We start from the raw sequence: 16,186 nt of genomic DNA, 5'->3' as shown, positions 1-16,186 counted from the left end.
ATATAGGAATTAACATAAATTTAAAATAACACTTCAGTAATAATAAAAAAACTTGTTTATTGAGATAAGACCGTTTAACCTCAGTGTATGCTCATGGCTGTAAGATTCAGGCTATTCTCCTGACAAAGAAGACATTTCTGAAGTTAGTGAAGATTAGATGCTGTGCCACTACTACATTTTCTCCTGTTAATTTAGTGGCTACTTTCCTACTGAGACACTATAGTCAAAAAGAAGCATTTTGCAAGGGATTAATTTCACAAAATAGGTCTGATAATATATTTTTATAAATGTTATTCCTAGGCACAAATCAATAAAGACTGTATTAGGCCTCTTCTGAAAGCCATTAATAATATCCCTTACCTTCTTCATTTAGAAATACAGCAGGAGTGCCATACATTTCTTTTGAATCAATAAAATAGAGTATACCACACAGATCCTTTTCACAGTGATGGAGTAGATACAGCCAGATTGAAATGGTGAACCTGTATGAGCAAAACCAAACAAAAAATCCACTCCTGATGAGAAAGCTCTCTATATAATTTGAAAAGCATGCATTTCACTTCGATTTAGCAAACCTGTGTTACACATGTAATCTTCAGAATAGAATAGAACACTGCAGAATCCTTTACAGTAAAATATCCTCTTCAGAAAAGCCACACTTAAGACTCTTGGATCTTTGATCTCTAACCACAGACTTTTGTGGTAACAAACAGGAGAAGAGAGTAAGGAAGTGTTATCTGAATCAATTCCAGAAAGCCAGGTCAGAGCTACTTCCAGATCCTATACCACCAAGGAACTGAGAACACAACCAAGAGAAACTGGAGCCAACCTCCCCCACACAGACTTCAGTACCAAACCCCCAGATGCGTGGTCTTGTCATCTTGATTGTCAAAGCCAGTAAAAAATATAGGCTTTGTCTTCTGTACTAAAAGTGAACTGTGAAAATATGCTTGGGAGAAGCAGTTAAAGATGAGTCCATCTTCTGGACAGTACAGGTAGGTATGAACAGCTGTCACAGAGGTATCACAGGATGAATAAAGATGGAGCCTCTGCAAACTATGGAACAGTGCAAAATAAAAAACCAACAGCACTATGTACTTGGAAATTTCTGTTCAAAACTGGCTGAGGCACTAAAAGCAGAATTTATATCACAATATCTAATTTTAAGGGGTTCCTCTGTGCCAGACTAAATCTGCTTCTGTGCTCTTAACAGAAATTTGATCACACTTATTTCTGTAACATTGCCAGAGCCATTAGGTCAATGCTGAATGACCTTGAGAATTGTACCTCCAATGTAAAATTCAGCAAAGCACTATAATTATTACCATATCTGATGAAACAGTTCACTTTTCTTAGTGACTTTTAAAAAGAGATAGTAATTTTTGCATTTCTGTAATTAATAAAAACTGCTCAATATTTGTTTATAATACTTTAGGACTGGGTCAGCTTGCCTTGCTTCTCTCTCAAAACATTGCTCAACAGAAGTACCTTGTATCTTTTCCTAAACTAAACCACTGTAGGTCTAAAAGTCTAACACCTGCTCTCCTGCTTTAAAATAAATGCAAGGGTGATTAAGTTTTCCCTAATGGAAACTATGCCTTAAACAGTTAATAGCACCATTTTCTCCAGAGATGGTACATGGGTGAGGTAGAAAGGTTTGTAAATGACAATCACTTGTATATTGATTGCTAGGACCTACAGGCAAACACTGTGCTTCTAGAAATACTGCTTGTGTGTTCATGCTTATATATTGCTCTTTTCAACTTCCATCTCTACCAAAACAGCAAACTCAAATGCCTCAGTCTCCATTTAATCCTTGACTGCCAGTCTGAGACTGTGCTTGTTCTGGACACATTTCTTGGGACAGAGTTTGGGACAATGCTGACTCATTTCATATTCCCATTGCTGCAGAATGCCAAACAGCATGAGCAGTCCCTTACAGTCCCAGCCTGCCCTTGCTGCAGGCTCAAACAACAGTTACGTATCTTGGGCTCTCTCTCTTTACAAATCCCTGACTGAAGCCAAACAAGTATCTCAGTTAGAGTCATCTACTTCTGTTAACCTTTTGTACAGTGGGGAACCACTGCTCACATACACAGAACTGAAAAAGAACTGAAGAACTCTCTTCCTAACAGAACTACCCCAGTCTGTCATAAAACCACAACACACAACACACTGAAGACACCACTTGAAGGCAAGAACAATGTGGAGCAGATAAAAAGGTGCAGAAATTCATGCCATATACTCTACACCAGAGCTTAAGTGCCTCCATGCCAGAAGCAGAATGCACTGTGTTGGTGGGCAAAGAGCAGCAGGCTGTCACTCATCCAGAAGAGACCAGGAACTAAAAATTGCTCTGTATTTATGGCTTCAGTTATGGTTTGAGAGCTAGCTATTTGCATGCAACCTGTACTCTCTGGCAAATAATTTTGGCACTCTTCTTGAGGCCAGAGGCCAAGTGCAAACCAGCAGGCAAGTTGCAGTTCCTGTAATTATTTCCTACTTCTGTAATAATGTTGCCAGGGTGAGAGCATCTGGTGGAAGGGAGGTATATTTATGTATCTCTTTTCCCCTGAAGTTGCAAAATATAACTGGAGAGTTGTGACAGTTTTGGGAAGGGGGACCAGAGCAGAGCAAGATGACCTTACAAGAGTGATTCCTCTGTAACTGAATAGTGTGCAGGGGCTAAGGAGTTATACTCCTGTCAAAACAGGAAAGTTTACACAGCAATGGTAGAAGGAAATTGAGTGAGATCAAGCTGGAAGACTCATCTAGGCACAGCATTCTATCAGGTTGCTTGTCAGGTGCAAAATAAACTAGAGTGGGAATTTATAGGGATAAAGCTGGTTCATGTTGCTTGCCCTTGCAAGAAATCCTGCTCTGCTCTTGGTCTGCAAACAATGTTAGAAATGCAGACCTGTTTGTAACGCAGAAAACCCCAGGCTAGTTAGTCATGAGACAGCAATCTGATTCTGACAGCAGGTAACAGCTAACTCACCCTCCTAACTGCACCTAATTCAGTTACACCTTCAGTGGCATCTCTTACACAGCCCTGCACTAACATGGACTGTAAGCGTCTTCCTGAGGTTCAGCTTAAGCCTGTCCAAAACTGGAAGCAGAAGGAACTGCTAACTAGGTTCCTTTTGCATCTTTTTTGAAATTAGTAGGCAGTATTACTTTAATTTGTGGTAAAGCCCAAGGGTTTAAGTACATTCTATAGCCTTCAAAAACCAAATACAGCCCCATTCAGTTACTTGCCTATACTTACATGGGATAATCAATCTGATGTTGTCTGACTGTCTCAAGTTCTCTGTTTTCAAACTGTTCAAATTTCTTCACAATTCCTGTTTTTTCCCCACTGGAAGCATATATAAATTCGAGAACCTGGACACCATCTGTAAAATACAGTCTTTCTTAATCTGACAGACAGAAAGCATAGAAACTAATTAATTAGCTCACATTCCTACAGTCAAACATTTAAATCACACAACAGATTCAAAGTTAACACAAACTCTCAATAAGTCCTTAGACACAAGTTTACTTGCTGCTGTTAAATACATTACAGTTTTGGACCAAATAACCCATGAAAAGTGAAATTGAGTCTGTTTCCAGATGGAATTAGAAGCAGGGAAAGAACAGACTTATTTAAATCTAAGATACTTAAAGAACCAGTTAGCAAACAAGAAGTCCTACTTTATGTTATTCATTTAAATCTCATCCTATCTTTGGTTATGCCTAAGTGACGTTTCACCAAATCTCTTGGACTTGCTCTCCATTTGTGCCTCTCGATATTATATGTATGCATAGATACCAATTCTGTTCTTAGCTGATATGGATAATCCTGTAATAAAACTGATAAAGTTGCCCCTCCTAAGAAACAGGAGAAAAATTTTCAAGGCCATGATATATCATCAGCTTGCCTAGAGAAACCCAAAAACCAAACAAAAAACCACCAAGAAAACAATAAAATAAATCAAACCCTGAACAATTTACTACAATATTATTTTAAGAAACAACATTTGAATATTATTTCCTCCTATTGTTTATTAAACTGATTTAATCTGTAATAGATAATACAGACAATAAGATGTTTCACAGTGTTGTCAGATATCACATGCTGTCTCCAGCAAATATTTTAGAAAGCCCTTAAAGGAACCAAGATGTTCACTGCTCTTCTTCAGAACACTTACATGCCAGCAAAGAAAAAACAGATGACACACATACCATTATGGAATTTTCTGGGAGAGAACCATTTAGAAACAAATGTTCTTTTTCCTTCTAGGTTCTGCTTTGAGCACACATTGAGAGCAAAAGAATTGTCAGCAAGCGTAAAGCGAGAGACAGGCAGGCAGGAAAAAAAGAACTCAAAGAGTCTAGAAAGCAAAGTAGCTTCTATAATCTATACTGTTGGCAATACATGATTTTTTATTTAAAACTACTACTTTTTTTTTCTAAAATGCTTGTTCATAATGGTTCTAGGGAAAAAAAAGAGGTGCTTTAAAGCTTAGCTCACTACAAAGACTTGAAAATATGTTTCTGAGTGTGAGGCCATCATTTTAAGCAGAAGGGAGCTACTTGTGTGAAAATTATGTGTGCATAAACTACAGAACTGATTCTGCATTAATGCAGTAAGGGACTGAACAACTCTCTCTGAAGATAAAGGAATGCTGTCCACTAACTCTGGTGGGTTCTGACTAAAATTGTTTGAAAATGCTTAGAAAATAGGGGGCCAGACTGCTACCAAACTCCAGGCTGGCGGTGATGAAGCAATCTGTAGAGCAGGATGGCTTCAGCAACTTGCAACTCTAACATCATAGTTGTGGAGATTACATGTTCAACAATGCTTCCCAAGTAAACCACTGTATGTAATATTTATTATTTACTACCAGTAGGCACTTTTTAACAGCTTACCAGAGATATTTCCTTGGGGAAAAAAAATGACATTGCACCTACCAGTTTCATGAGGGCACTGAGGTATCCTATTGGCCTGGAGCATCCACAAATAGTCAGCACCCCACTGAAGACAAACTTTGTGGTCCTTATATGGCCGTTCGAAGGGTGGAACTGCCTCTAAAAATGTGTAATTCTTGGCAACTGCAGCCTGGTAGTCTTCATTCTGCTCATCACCATAGTCGTTAGCTGACTTGTGGCTAATCCATGCATACAGTATCACACTGTGCACTATAATTGAGTTTCTGATGATATAATCATCTCTGTAAACCATGATGCTTGGAAATTTCAAGTGTACTTGTCGAGTTCTGCTAACATAAAGGTTCTTCTCATCCTTCCATCTCCTTCTATACACTGGTACACCAGTCCTGAACTCGGAGGAAGCTACTGCTTCTAAACTGACAATACAAGGCTTAGAACATAAATACTGAACTGAAACCTCAGAATTGTTAAGAACTTTCTTTTCTAAAATGTTTAAATAGATAAAATCTACATAATCCATATTCTTCTGAAACTGTGGAGTAACTGCCGTTGTCTGTAATGTCTCCTTTCCAAAGGACAGCACAAAGTTCTGGAACAAAACCCAAAACACAAACATGTTAACCAGAGAATCTATGTGATTATTCATACACTCACGATAATAACAGAACACTGCACAAGCATGCATATACCATACTTTTACTTCAAAACATGATGTTTCTTTTACCCAGCAAGTAGACACGGATTACTGGAGAGCCACCATCAAGGTTTTAATGGCAACAATGTCCCTACATTAAGGTCTCAAAGTTACACATGCTTCTACAAACAAACTGTATTTACAGGGTGTATCCTTCACCCCTTATGCAAGTGGAATCCGGTCTAAGATAGCGACTTCCACGTCATGTTATTTAAACATGCTCCTAGGATCAGGCCTAAGGAGTGTGCACAAAAATGTACAGGCATATATTCATTATGTATCATTGTTTGCTAGGATTGCCACAGCCTTATGTTTCTGCATCTTCTAAAAAAGTTAGCTACTTTTGTTACCTGTCATGCAGGTCCCTGAAGGACTAAACAACAACAAAGGCTTCCTGAGAATGAATTAATGTGAAGATTTCTTCACAATAGGAAATTTGAGCAGCAAGACCAGCAGGCTGAATTTGCTCAGCTTTTGCTCTGCACAGCTATGTACATTATATATAGTTTGAGAGTGAGTCCCTGGACATATAACAGGATTATCCCCTGTGATGAAGTTCTTGTCTCTAAAGCTTCAAACAGCTTCTTTTCTTTCTGCCTTGCAGTCAGCATCCAGCTTGATGCACTGCCAAGAATACTGGGGATTACTCAGCTCTGAGGGCAAGCCACAAGCACAGCAGTTCCACCATGTCCCCTGGTCTGTCTAAAATATTCACAATTGTCACTTAGGATTACCAGGGAAGATGGTCATTAAGATTGCTCGAAATGAGATCTGTCTTGGGTAACTTTTAACTTTGCTAAGATTAAGCAAATTAAAATAAATTTTATCTTGGATACCTATCTTAGATTGATGTCTTTTTCACTGTGTTTTTCAAAATATTTAAACGGTATGGCCTAGTCATTAGAACATTTCTAATCATAGAAATTATGTGTTGTGCACCTGGAGGACTAGACCTTGCCCACAATCCAACATGGGGATCAGTAAAAGTCCCTAATGATAAACTATTTCGCTTTTTATTTCTTGATAATATGTTGACACTCCTTGACAGCTACACCAAAAAACATTAAGCCAGTATGACCTGTGAAGGTAAATATTAGAAGAAATCAGAATGAAGTCCTATACTACCTCCTTGCTCCTACAGATGAGGATTTTTGGATTTTCTTATCACCTGTGTGATCAAATGGTATTTTTCCCCAGTTCCCTGCCTCCTTAAGAGGTGCAAAAGAGCTCAAGGCTTGTTAGTGGAACACAACTATGCATAGAGGTCCTGTTTACTTCAAGACCTTGACTTTATTAAGGTCAGACACTGGAAGACATAACTGAATGAGGGAATGGTTATAATTAATATTTCTTGATCTTACAATAAGGAGTACTTGTAAGTAGCTTAATCTTTGTGATAAGGGGGCTGTGTCATGAGGAAGATGGTAATATACTATGAACACAATGCCATGTCGTTATCACAAGATGCAAAACTCTACCATGTAGATACTAAAAAGCATAGGGGTACTAATGTGTGCTTACCACACACACTTACTGTCAAAACACACACACAGCCAGCTCTCAATTTTCTCAGTGGTTATACACTATAGAGCAATGGGAACTAGACTCCAGGAAGGACAGCTTGGGTCTGGCACAGTTCATTAACAAAGATGCAGCAGGAGGTGTGAATGTGTCCATCTGATTTCCAGTGAATGGCAGAAATTTGGTGGTGGGGGATCCCAAAGCAGTAAGCTCTGAAATCCAAAGCCAGGTCTTTGCAGAACAATTTCCATGATGTTCCTAGAGCACTTAAGCACAATGCAACACAATTGCTGATGCCTAAGTTTAGCTTCAGCTCTGCTGATCTAGTGCCTTTCCCGTAGTGCCTGATCTGCTAAATGGCTCCCCCTTTTACTTTGTATTCTGTGGTCCCTGGGTATTACTTGAGGCCTGTGCTGCCAAAATGCACGAAGTATATTTGAGTCTGCCGTTACATCCCACCTAGCAAACCCTTCTGGAGGCTCATCCAGTAAACAGCATGGAGCAAAGAACCCTAAGCAACCCCAAAATGATGGAGACCTGCAGAGACTGCAGACCATAAGCCTCCAGACCATGGCTGAGTCTCTCCTACCACTTGGCTGCCACTACACAGTGCATAGAGTGTGCATCATCTAAATGTTCCTACTTGGTGAGGGAGCCTATTCCCTTCCTGTTATATCAGACAAGGCAGAGTTAAATGTGCATCACTGAGATAGAACAAGGATGAAAAGCTTACACATTGAGTGTGATTAGGAGACTTAAATATAAAAGTTTTCCAGCACACCAAAGAAGCCAGCTACACTGATTCAAAATATTATCATCAACTAGGCAAAGTTCAACAAGAGAGACACAAAGGTTTTGTTGTGTGGGGCAACTTAATCATTAAAGCTGTAAATGTTTTTTGGTTTTTTTTCTTAAATCCTGCTGAATCTGAATGAATTAGCCCAAGTCATCCCATCAGATCTTGGGATAAAAATCAATGTGGGAGGCAAACACCGCAAACATTAGGAAACTGAACATTTTCAGTAGTGTAATAATACAGAAATGATTAAGCAAGTATTCTTTCATTTGCTGGAGGTCTCAACAGGACCCTCCATGAGTTCAGCCCTGCAGAAATTCCACAAAGCCCTATGAAACCTGCACCTGTTAGCACAAAACCTGAAGATAACTGCAGTCCTTCACCTGCAAATGCCCAACACGTCATGCTACATTTTACGATGTATGAAAAGAAGACATGACAAAAGGTGTTGATCAGCTGCTCTCCATCAGCACCAACACGGTACAGGCACACAAACAGCTCTGACCAGAGCTTATGCTTAGCAACAAAAAAGATGAAGTAGTTTAGTAACTGACCCTAAGCCACGGTTGTTTCCATAAGCCAGTGCAGCACTATGTTCAGCCGTGCATCTGTACGCAGATGTCAAATGCCTCCCCATTTTTCCCACTCTAGAAGTTTATCTCACCCATGGCAGAAAGCTTAACACTTGGACGCGACGACTCGGCGTCCCCCAGCTCAACAAGACAGGCCCCACTAACGCCGGGGGCTGGGAGGGGGCGCGGAGCCAGGCCGGACAGCCGAGGCTGGCTCCGAGGGGCGGCCCCGGCCCGAGCCCCCAGAGCCCCGATGGACTCCGGCTCGGCTCCCTCCGCCCTGCGGGCACGACCCGCGGCCCCGCACGGGCCGGCCCCTGCCGCGACGCCCGGGCGGGTCGGGACGCGGGGGCAGGTGCGGAGCCGGCGGCACTCACCGTGAGGAGGACGAGGAGCAGCGGAGGGGCGCGGCGGGGCTCGGCCGGGGGCCGCATACTGCTGCTGCTGCGACGGTGCCCAGCGCGGCGGGGACTGCGCGGCCGGGCCGGCGACAAGGATGCGGCAGATCCGGCTTCCTGGAGGAGGGGCCGCCGCCCGGGCAGGGCAGGGCAGGGTCCCGCTCCGCCGCCGCAGGTACGGAGGGGCTGGGCCAGAAGAAGCCGAGCCCCGGCCGTGCCGCGCAGCTCCTTGGCGGCTCCTCGCAGCTCCGTGCAGCAGGCGCGCCCGGGAGGGATCCCCGCGCAGGGCCGCGCCCGCCCACTCCCTTGACGGCTCCGCGGTGGCCCCCGCCCTCCCGCCTCGGTGCTGCGCTACCGGCGCAGTGCCGAGCCGGGACACCTCCCGCTGTCGGGCGAGGCGCTTTAGGGCGGGGCAGCGGGACTGGGGCGCACCATCTCGGGCTGCCCGGGCCGGGCTGACAGAGCGGCGGCACCGGCCCCGTGCCCGCGCTGCGCCCCGCCGGCCGCGCGGGGGCGCCCTCCCGGCGGGCCGGGCGGTGCCGCGCCGCTGCCCCGTGCCCCGGAAGGCCCCGCGCCGCGTCCGCCGGGCCATGGCCGCGCTCTCCCGCACGCTCGGCATCTTCGGCGCCTTCGTGGCCATGGTGGGAGCCGCCTTTTACCCCATTTATTTCCGGCCGCTGCTGCTGCCGGAGGAGTACAGTGAGTCCGTGCGCGGGGGGGAGCTGGCTGGGCCATGGCCCGGTCTGTGCCCGGGCTTGGGGGAATGTTGGGGCTGCTGCTCGGTGAGTGACTCCCGAGGGGCTTCCTGCTCGTCTAGGAGATACCTGAAAACCAAAATAATACAGCTCGCCGTTACTCTTATTTCAAGTCATTGGCCAGCACGTGATTGAGAACATCCTTCAGCTGCTCCTTAGAGGAATGAGACGCAGTTGGAGAAATTGAGATCAGAGAGATGGAGCACCTCTTATGTGCAGAAAGGCTGAGAGAGTTGGGGTTCTTCAGCCTGGAGAAGAGAAGGCTTCAAAAAAACCCTGTAGAATACTTGAAGAGAGCTTGTAAGAAAGTTGGGGCAGGCTTTTTAGTAGGCCTTGTTGCAGTAGGACTAGAGATAATGGTTTTAAACGAAACAGAGTAAATAAAAGGAATACGTTTTTTATGGTGGTGGTGGTGAACCACTAGAACAGATTCCCCGGAGGAGTGGTGTGTTGATGCAGGTTGGACAGGGCTCTGAGCAACTTGATCTAGCTGAAGATGTCCCTGCTCAGTGCAGGAGAGGTGGACTAGATGATCTCTAAAGGTCCCTTCCAGCCCAGACTGTTCAATGATTCTGTGAGCTGTTCGAGTTCTGTTTTCCAGCTGCAGTTGAAAATCTAACTTAAAACTTGGCAGCCAGTTGTGATGATTTGCTAGAACTGGTCTCAGTCTGCAGAGTCTCTGAAACTGACTCCTGAGGAAAATCCCACTTTCCTGCCAGGAAAACCTGCCAAGCCCCTGAAGGCACCTGCAGCTCCAGGTGTGATGGCTCTGCAGCTCCAGGCCGGTGCTCCGTACGGGGAGCACCCATTACTCCTCCTCAGCTTCTGTGAGATAGTGCTGAAGGAAATGGGGGAAAAGTTCTGGTGCAACCAGCCTTGCCCCCTCCACTTTAATCTTTATGAGACTAAGCAAGCCAATAACATGAAGATATATGTGGTTAATCTGCCAAGACAACTGAAAAATTCTAGGAAGGAAAAGGAAAAAAGGTTAAACTTACTGGTCTTATTGGAGGGGCTTTAATTTTGCATCAAAGGTCAAGTAAAATTTAACTTACAAGTAAGTTTTTATTCAAGGATGCTCTGTTTGTTAAACTTCCTACAATTATATTTCCTTCTCTGTGTTCCCTTTGAAAACATTATTACTAAATCTTTTTTGCTTATGCTATATTTTCAAAAAATACTATATTAGAAATGTGTCTTGGCAGGAAAGGACAGAACTAGTGGATCAATGGTAGTTCCTTTGTACTTGCAAATTATGTGAGTAGATGTTCCCTATCAGTTTAGAGATTTTTAATCTTTGTTTAGGACATAGAATGATTGAGTTGATGCACAGTTAGCAATTGCACAAACTTGTGATTTGATACCTGATTCTAAACTTATTGCCTGGTGCTGATTCTCCATCTGATATCACTTTTATTCATTTCCAAGGAGCTTTTCTTGATGCTCATCACTGCCGTAGGAGAGGCACAAGCATTTGTTATCACAATACTTGAGGCAAGACTGTGGACTATCGCGGTTGTGGTGTTTGAACCCAAGTGTTTAACCTTTGGAGTACAGAGGATTTTCTGAGTACAGTAAGCTGTATGACAGCTTCCGTAGAAGCTCCCACCCTCTGTTGGCTTGAGCTGTGAGAGAATGCTCAATATTTCTGTGTTTGGGGATGCTGTGTCCCAAAAGTTGGGTCTTCTAATTAGCATCACAGACTAATCATGCAAAAGGCAAGAATGAGTATTAGTTACCTGGAGTGACATTGCACTATGTAAACATGAAGTGCTAGCTTTTCTTTCTTCACTCTTGTTTTTCTTGTGTATCTCCAAATTCTATACAAGTGAAGTACATTAACGTTCTGGAAGAAGACTTTACTGCGTGATTCTCAAGCATCTTCAGAGAAGTTCCTTGCAATTTAACAAATAAGATGAAAGCTACTTGGAAAAACTATATATAATCAAATTGTTGATATGAACTGTAAATTTTGCACAGAGGAGTTTGACCTAATTTAATACAGAAATGTTAAAATTTTGTAGGGTTTTAGTACCTCACTTTGTGGCTTTGCTGTTTCTAATATTTTCTTGTCAGTATCTAGCTTTAAAAAAGACTGCAGTTTAGTGGCAATGATGAAACTTTGAGGATGTCAGCACGGGCCTTTTCCACATGGATTAACTAAAACAGTGGCTTGACAGCTGCTCTTTGTGACATTTTCACAGATTTCCTGATTTTCTGAATTGTGAGACTGTTTCTTCCCCATCCTGTGAGGTGGCTCTCATGTCACCAAGACTGAATCTTCCTTGTTGTTCTTTTTAGTCTTACCTGTCTTCCAAGTTGTTTGCAGGCCCCACTGCAGTCTCCCTATTGATTGTTCTGTGTCCTGTCTGTGTATTTATCATCTCTTACATTTTTGCACAGGTTTCTTTGCCTGACCAGTAAACAGCTTCTCTGTTCAACCCAAGTATATCCCCAGAACTCTCAGAATGGTTCTTGTTTTTCCTGCCTCTCTTCTAATGTAGGCTTCCACTCAAGACTGAATATCCTTCTCCTTCATGTCCTACAGGAAGTCTCCTTTGTTGCCCTAATCCATTTTGTTCTCCCTCTCTGGGTTTTGTGCCTTTTTCTTTGAAATTAGACAGGTCCCTGAGATTTTGTCTGCTAAAAAGGATGAAATGGAATTACCATGCTCAGTGAACAGAACTGGAGAATCTGGATGTGCCTCTAGTGCCTGTCCCCTTGCAAGAATCAATTACTGTGATTCACTGCTAGTTTCAGGAAGCATTAGGGTTCTACCTAGACAGCCTGATAACATGTAGTGCCAGTGCATTCCCAGTGGGACAGGATAATGAAAAATTTCGGTTTTGAAGTGAGCTTAATTCTGAGCTTCCTTTGGGAATATGCACCCTGCAGGTTTTTAAAGGCCTCAAAAGTTCAGTGGTGGGGGCAAAAGGTGAATCCACCTGAGCTTTGACTTCCTGCTTCAGAGTAGCACTGCGGTGGTGAAGTGCATAACTGGAAATGGAAGAAAAGAGGGGGCATTTGGTAAGGGAAATAGTATAGTTTTCTCCGTTTCTCTTTGTGGAAGTGGTTGAATCTTTCAAAGAAAAAAGCAAAGCCTGAGACGGGCCCAGTGTCTGGGAAAATATCCCTCAGGTGCTGAATTTCACAAAGGTTACAGGCAGTAATTTTGTAAGTACTGTCATGAAATCTGTTTGCAAGATCTTTCAGGGCCTGAAAATGGGAGTTGCTCAGAAGAAGAAAAAATCTTTTGACTAGTTTTATGTTGAGCGTATGAATGAGCTTCTAAAAGTACTAGTCATTCCTTAAGTGCTGGGACCATGGCAGGTGTTTTGGCATCTTTATTAAACAGTAGGCATTGTTTGAGGATGATTATCATATTCTTTGTAATCTCTCAAAACAGACTAGCTGTTAGTTTCTCAGTGAAGTCGGAATACTACATTTGCATTCTGTAGGTAGATACTTAACAGAATTTTATTGTGTAGCATCTCAAGGTAATAAAATTTTCAATATTATTTTCAAGATATCTGGTATTTTCTTTTTTTTTTAGTAGTGTCCTTTCTGTTCTGTTTTCCAGAGAATGAACAGTCAGTTAACCGAGCTGGTATCGTTCAAGAGGATATTCAGCCTGCAGGTACACTTGATTTATGTGTTTGCATTGATTGTTTTAAAGACTCTCTTGAAGTAAGGCTTCAATATTTATATGGATTTAAATAATACAATGAGGAATACATTCAGTGAAAACATACTCAATAAACTTGCCAATCAATTCCTTTCTCAGGCTAATTCCTCACTGAAAAATTACGGTTTTAATGAATCTCATCTTAAAGTGACTTAACTGGCCAAATAAGTTGCAGAGTTTCTGTTGTCTTCATACTTTGTTAAATAGAGGCCAGTTTCCACTTCTGAACCAGCTCAGAGCAAGCAGGAACCATGGTTAGGCTGAGCTGTAGCTATAAAGAACAATGTTGCACCCTAGTTTTGTGGAATACCGAACTGTCCTGAAACGCAGTTTATCAGCACTTTGGCAGTGCCTTCTGGCTTCATGGATGGATGGGCCATGCAGAAATCCACTACATGTGAAGGAAAATTTGGAATGTAGTGCTGATAGCTTTTGGATCCTTGCTGTTGACAGTGGAAGGCTTAGAAAAGCATGTGAGGGAAGTAAAATTCAAGTCTAGCAGACTAGCCTCGATAGTTCATTTTTTTATAATGTTAAATGGAGTGTCTACTCAAGGCTGGCATTTCTTGATTAAAGATGTAAGAGTGCCTGTCTTGATGAAACATGTAATATCTGAATATGTTAATGGGTATTTTTGTTTTTGAAAAAGCCTATCATCAGCAGCAGGTGAAAATCAAACAGGATTAAAGCCATGACCTTATTACACACATTGGTTAGATCATTACTGCAGGACTTGCTTTCCAGGGAAGTGGGGGAAGTCCTGAAGAAAAGTAGGGAGGGTATTGTGAAATAGAGGTCTTGTAAACCTGTTTTTTTTTTACTAAACATTTGAGATGACTGGACTGGCTCATTTGTCCAAGATGCAGGTACTTAATGACTAGTTCTTCTTAGTGTAACTTCTCCTTTTCATCTGAATTTAGCTGCTGATAAGTTACAAAATCCATTCGTTGAAAAGGAAGCCTAGACAAATTTAAGTGTAAGGTACAGTTCTAAATGATCCAACAATTTTAGAGCACCTTACCTATGAATGTCACAGATTTTTTCATTATCTGAAGTTTAAATCAAGATGAGATTGTTTTTCTGTATATTTTTGCAAATTGCAAATTCAGTGCAGAAATTATTGGCTTCTTCCATTGTTTATAATACACAAAGCTGGAATAGCAAGCCTGTTTTTTTTTTCTCCAACAGTCTAAATTATCAACAGCTGCTATTCTGATGTTTGATTTGTAGGGTTAAAAGTGTGGTCGGATCCATTTGGAAGAAAGTAATTGGCAGCTGGATTGTATTGCAAAACTGAAGATGGACGTCTTCAGCTGCTTCTTTCACTGAAGTGTGTCTTTAGGTGTCGCTGGAGCTGAATTCTGAATATGCTGTGTGGGCACATGAGGAGCAACAAAAGCTACTGGTTGGAATCCCAAGAGATAAAGACATGCTACTTTTGAGAGAATGCTGGTGTGTAGCTCACAGACTGTTAGAAAGCTGAATGATTATTGAGTGTAGAAATGAAATATTTATTTCCTTGAGAAAAGGAAAAGGATTTTCTTCTAATCTGTACGCTTGTAAATTATGGATAGAATAAATCATGCAGACTGCTGCAATTTCCTCTCTAGTTTAAAGTTACAACATGGTGAATGTAAATTTGTACATTAAAAAATTTAAACCAATTTGTACTTTTTTTTATTGTTTTGCAAGTGTGTGTGGAAGGTACCTTGGCTGCCTGCCAGTTGTGTCCCTCTGGCCATTCTTACTCCTGCTCCTCCACTGGACAAGGGGAATAAAGAGAGTAACAGAGCTCGTGGGTCTGGATAAACACAAGGAGATTTCTTACCAGTTACTTTTGCAGGCAAAACAGACTCAACTTGGAGAAAATGTAGTTAAGTAAGTAGAATTATGACACACAGCATTTTAAAGATCAGTGCAGGATGCTGTATGCTTTGAAAATATATGGGCAGAGTGTTATTCCTAACATTAGCAGATGTTTGTCATCTTTCTGGATGGCACACACTTCTATTGGGACAACAGATGAAAGACTCAATGTTTACAGTGTTACTTTACTAACTGCCATTCTGCTACTTGCTATTCTATTTCTACCTTTGTCATTACTCTCCCACTCAGACACACCTCTCCTCCTATGAGTTAGTTTTTATTTAGTCTTCTATTTTCACTCTAAGCATTAGAATATTTTCTGTTTGCCCACTGGGGAAATGTGGCCGTGTTTGATTCCTTTGGGTTCTCAGGTCATTTTGCTTGATGGCTGGAGTCAGAGTGAGTGTACCCATTCAGTGTAGGGATCATAGATTGATTTGGGTTGGAAGGCACCTTAAAGCTCATCTAGTTCTGATGCCTACAGAGGCTAGACAGTGCTACAGGAATAATGTAGGTATTTATTAAAAGGCCTTCAAAGGATACACCGTGGGCACTACAAGAGCCTGGCCGTGGCTTTACCTAAGATGGATGCCTGGTCTGAGTTTTCACACTTTTATGAGTTTTGGTCCATTTACATTTTGGGGTTAATTGTCCAATTACAGCTTCAGGTTATGAAGTCCCATCCTCCCAGATTCTCTCCTCAGTTCACCGTTGTTTGCACTTTTTGGGCCCAAAGCTGTAACGCTGTCCTTGGTTCTCAGACTGGAAAAGGATTGGTTTGTCTAACTAAACTGTGAGGAGAACTTGCTAACACTTTATATGAAGTTCAGAGTTACTCTAAAGCAGTACAGAATCTGGAAAGTATAAAAGGTAAAGTTTAGGGCATCGGTTCCAACTCTGCTGCCATGAGCTGGGACACCTTCCACTAGACCAGGCTGTTCAGGGCCCCATCCCACTTGGCTTAGAG

The 16,186-nt window shown here is 42.2% G+C and overlaps 2 protein-coding genes across 4 annotated transcripts in view; one reads left to right on the top strand and one right to left on the bottom strand.

The window, feature by feature from the left end:
* Positions 1 to 9,128, bottom strand: part of SEL1L3 (SEL1L family member 3) — a 32,938-nt gene extending 23,810 nt beyond the window's left edge. Inside the window, exons 1-4 of one of the 3 annotated variants that reach the window (XM_059845047.1) lie at positions 8,893 to 9,128; positions 4,954 to 5,521; positions 3,269 to 3,395; positions 361 to 482 (exon numbers count right to left, since the gene is read on the bottom strand). In XM_059845047.1, coding sequence (XP_059701030.1) covers positions 361 to 482; positions 3,269 to 3,395; positions 4,954 to 5,521; positions 8,893 to 8,949 — 874 coding nt within the window. In that variant the 5' untranslated portion in view covers positions 8,950 to 9,128. The remainder of the gene's footprint in view (positions 1 to 360; positions 483 to 3,268; positions 3,396 to 4,953; positions 5,522 to 8,892) is intronic. The other 2 variants (XM_059845049.1, XM_059845046.1) reach the window with 2 other exon arrangements.
* Positions 9,129 to 9,454: 326 nt separating this feature from the next.
* On the top strand, positions 9,455 to 15,017 carry SMIM20 (small integral membrane protein 20). Its single transcript, XM_059845053.1, has 3 exons — positions 9,455 to 9,612; positions 13,249 to 13,305; positions 14,584 to 15,017. Exons 1-3 carry the CDS (start codon positions 9,504 to 9,506, stop codon positions 14,619 to 14,621), a joined length of 204 nt encoding a protein of 67 aa, XP_059701036.1. The 5' UTR covers positions 9,455 to 9,503; the 3' UTR covers positions 14,622 to 15,017.
* Positions 15,018 to 16,186: the final 1,169 nt, after the last annotated feature.

This window comes from Haemorhous mexicanus, chromosome 4, assembly GCF_027477595.1.
Source record: "Haemorhous mexicanus isolate bHaeMex1 chromosome 4, bHaeMex1.pri, whole genome shotgun sequence".
NCBI classification, from domain to species: domain Eukaryota; kingdom Metazoa; phylum Chordata; class Aves; order Passeriformes; family Fringillidae; genus Haemorhous; species Haemorhous mexicanus.
Note: the sequence above shows the minus strand (reverse complement) of the source record. Positions and strands in the feature narration are given on the sequence as shown.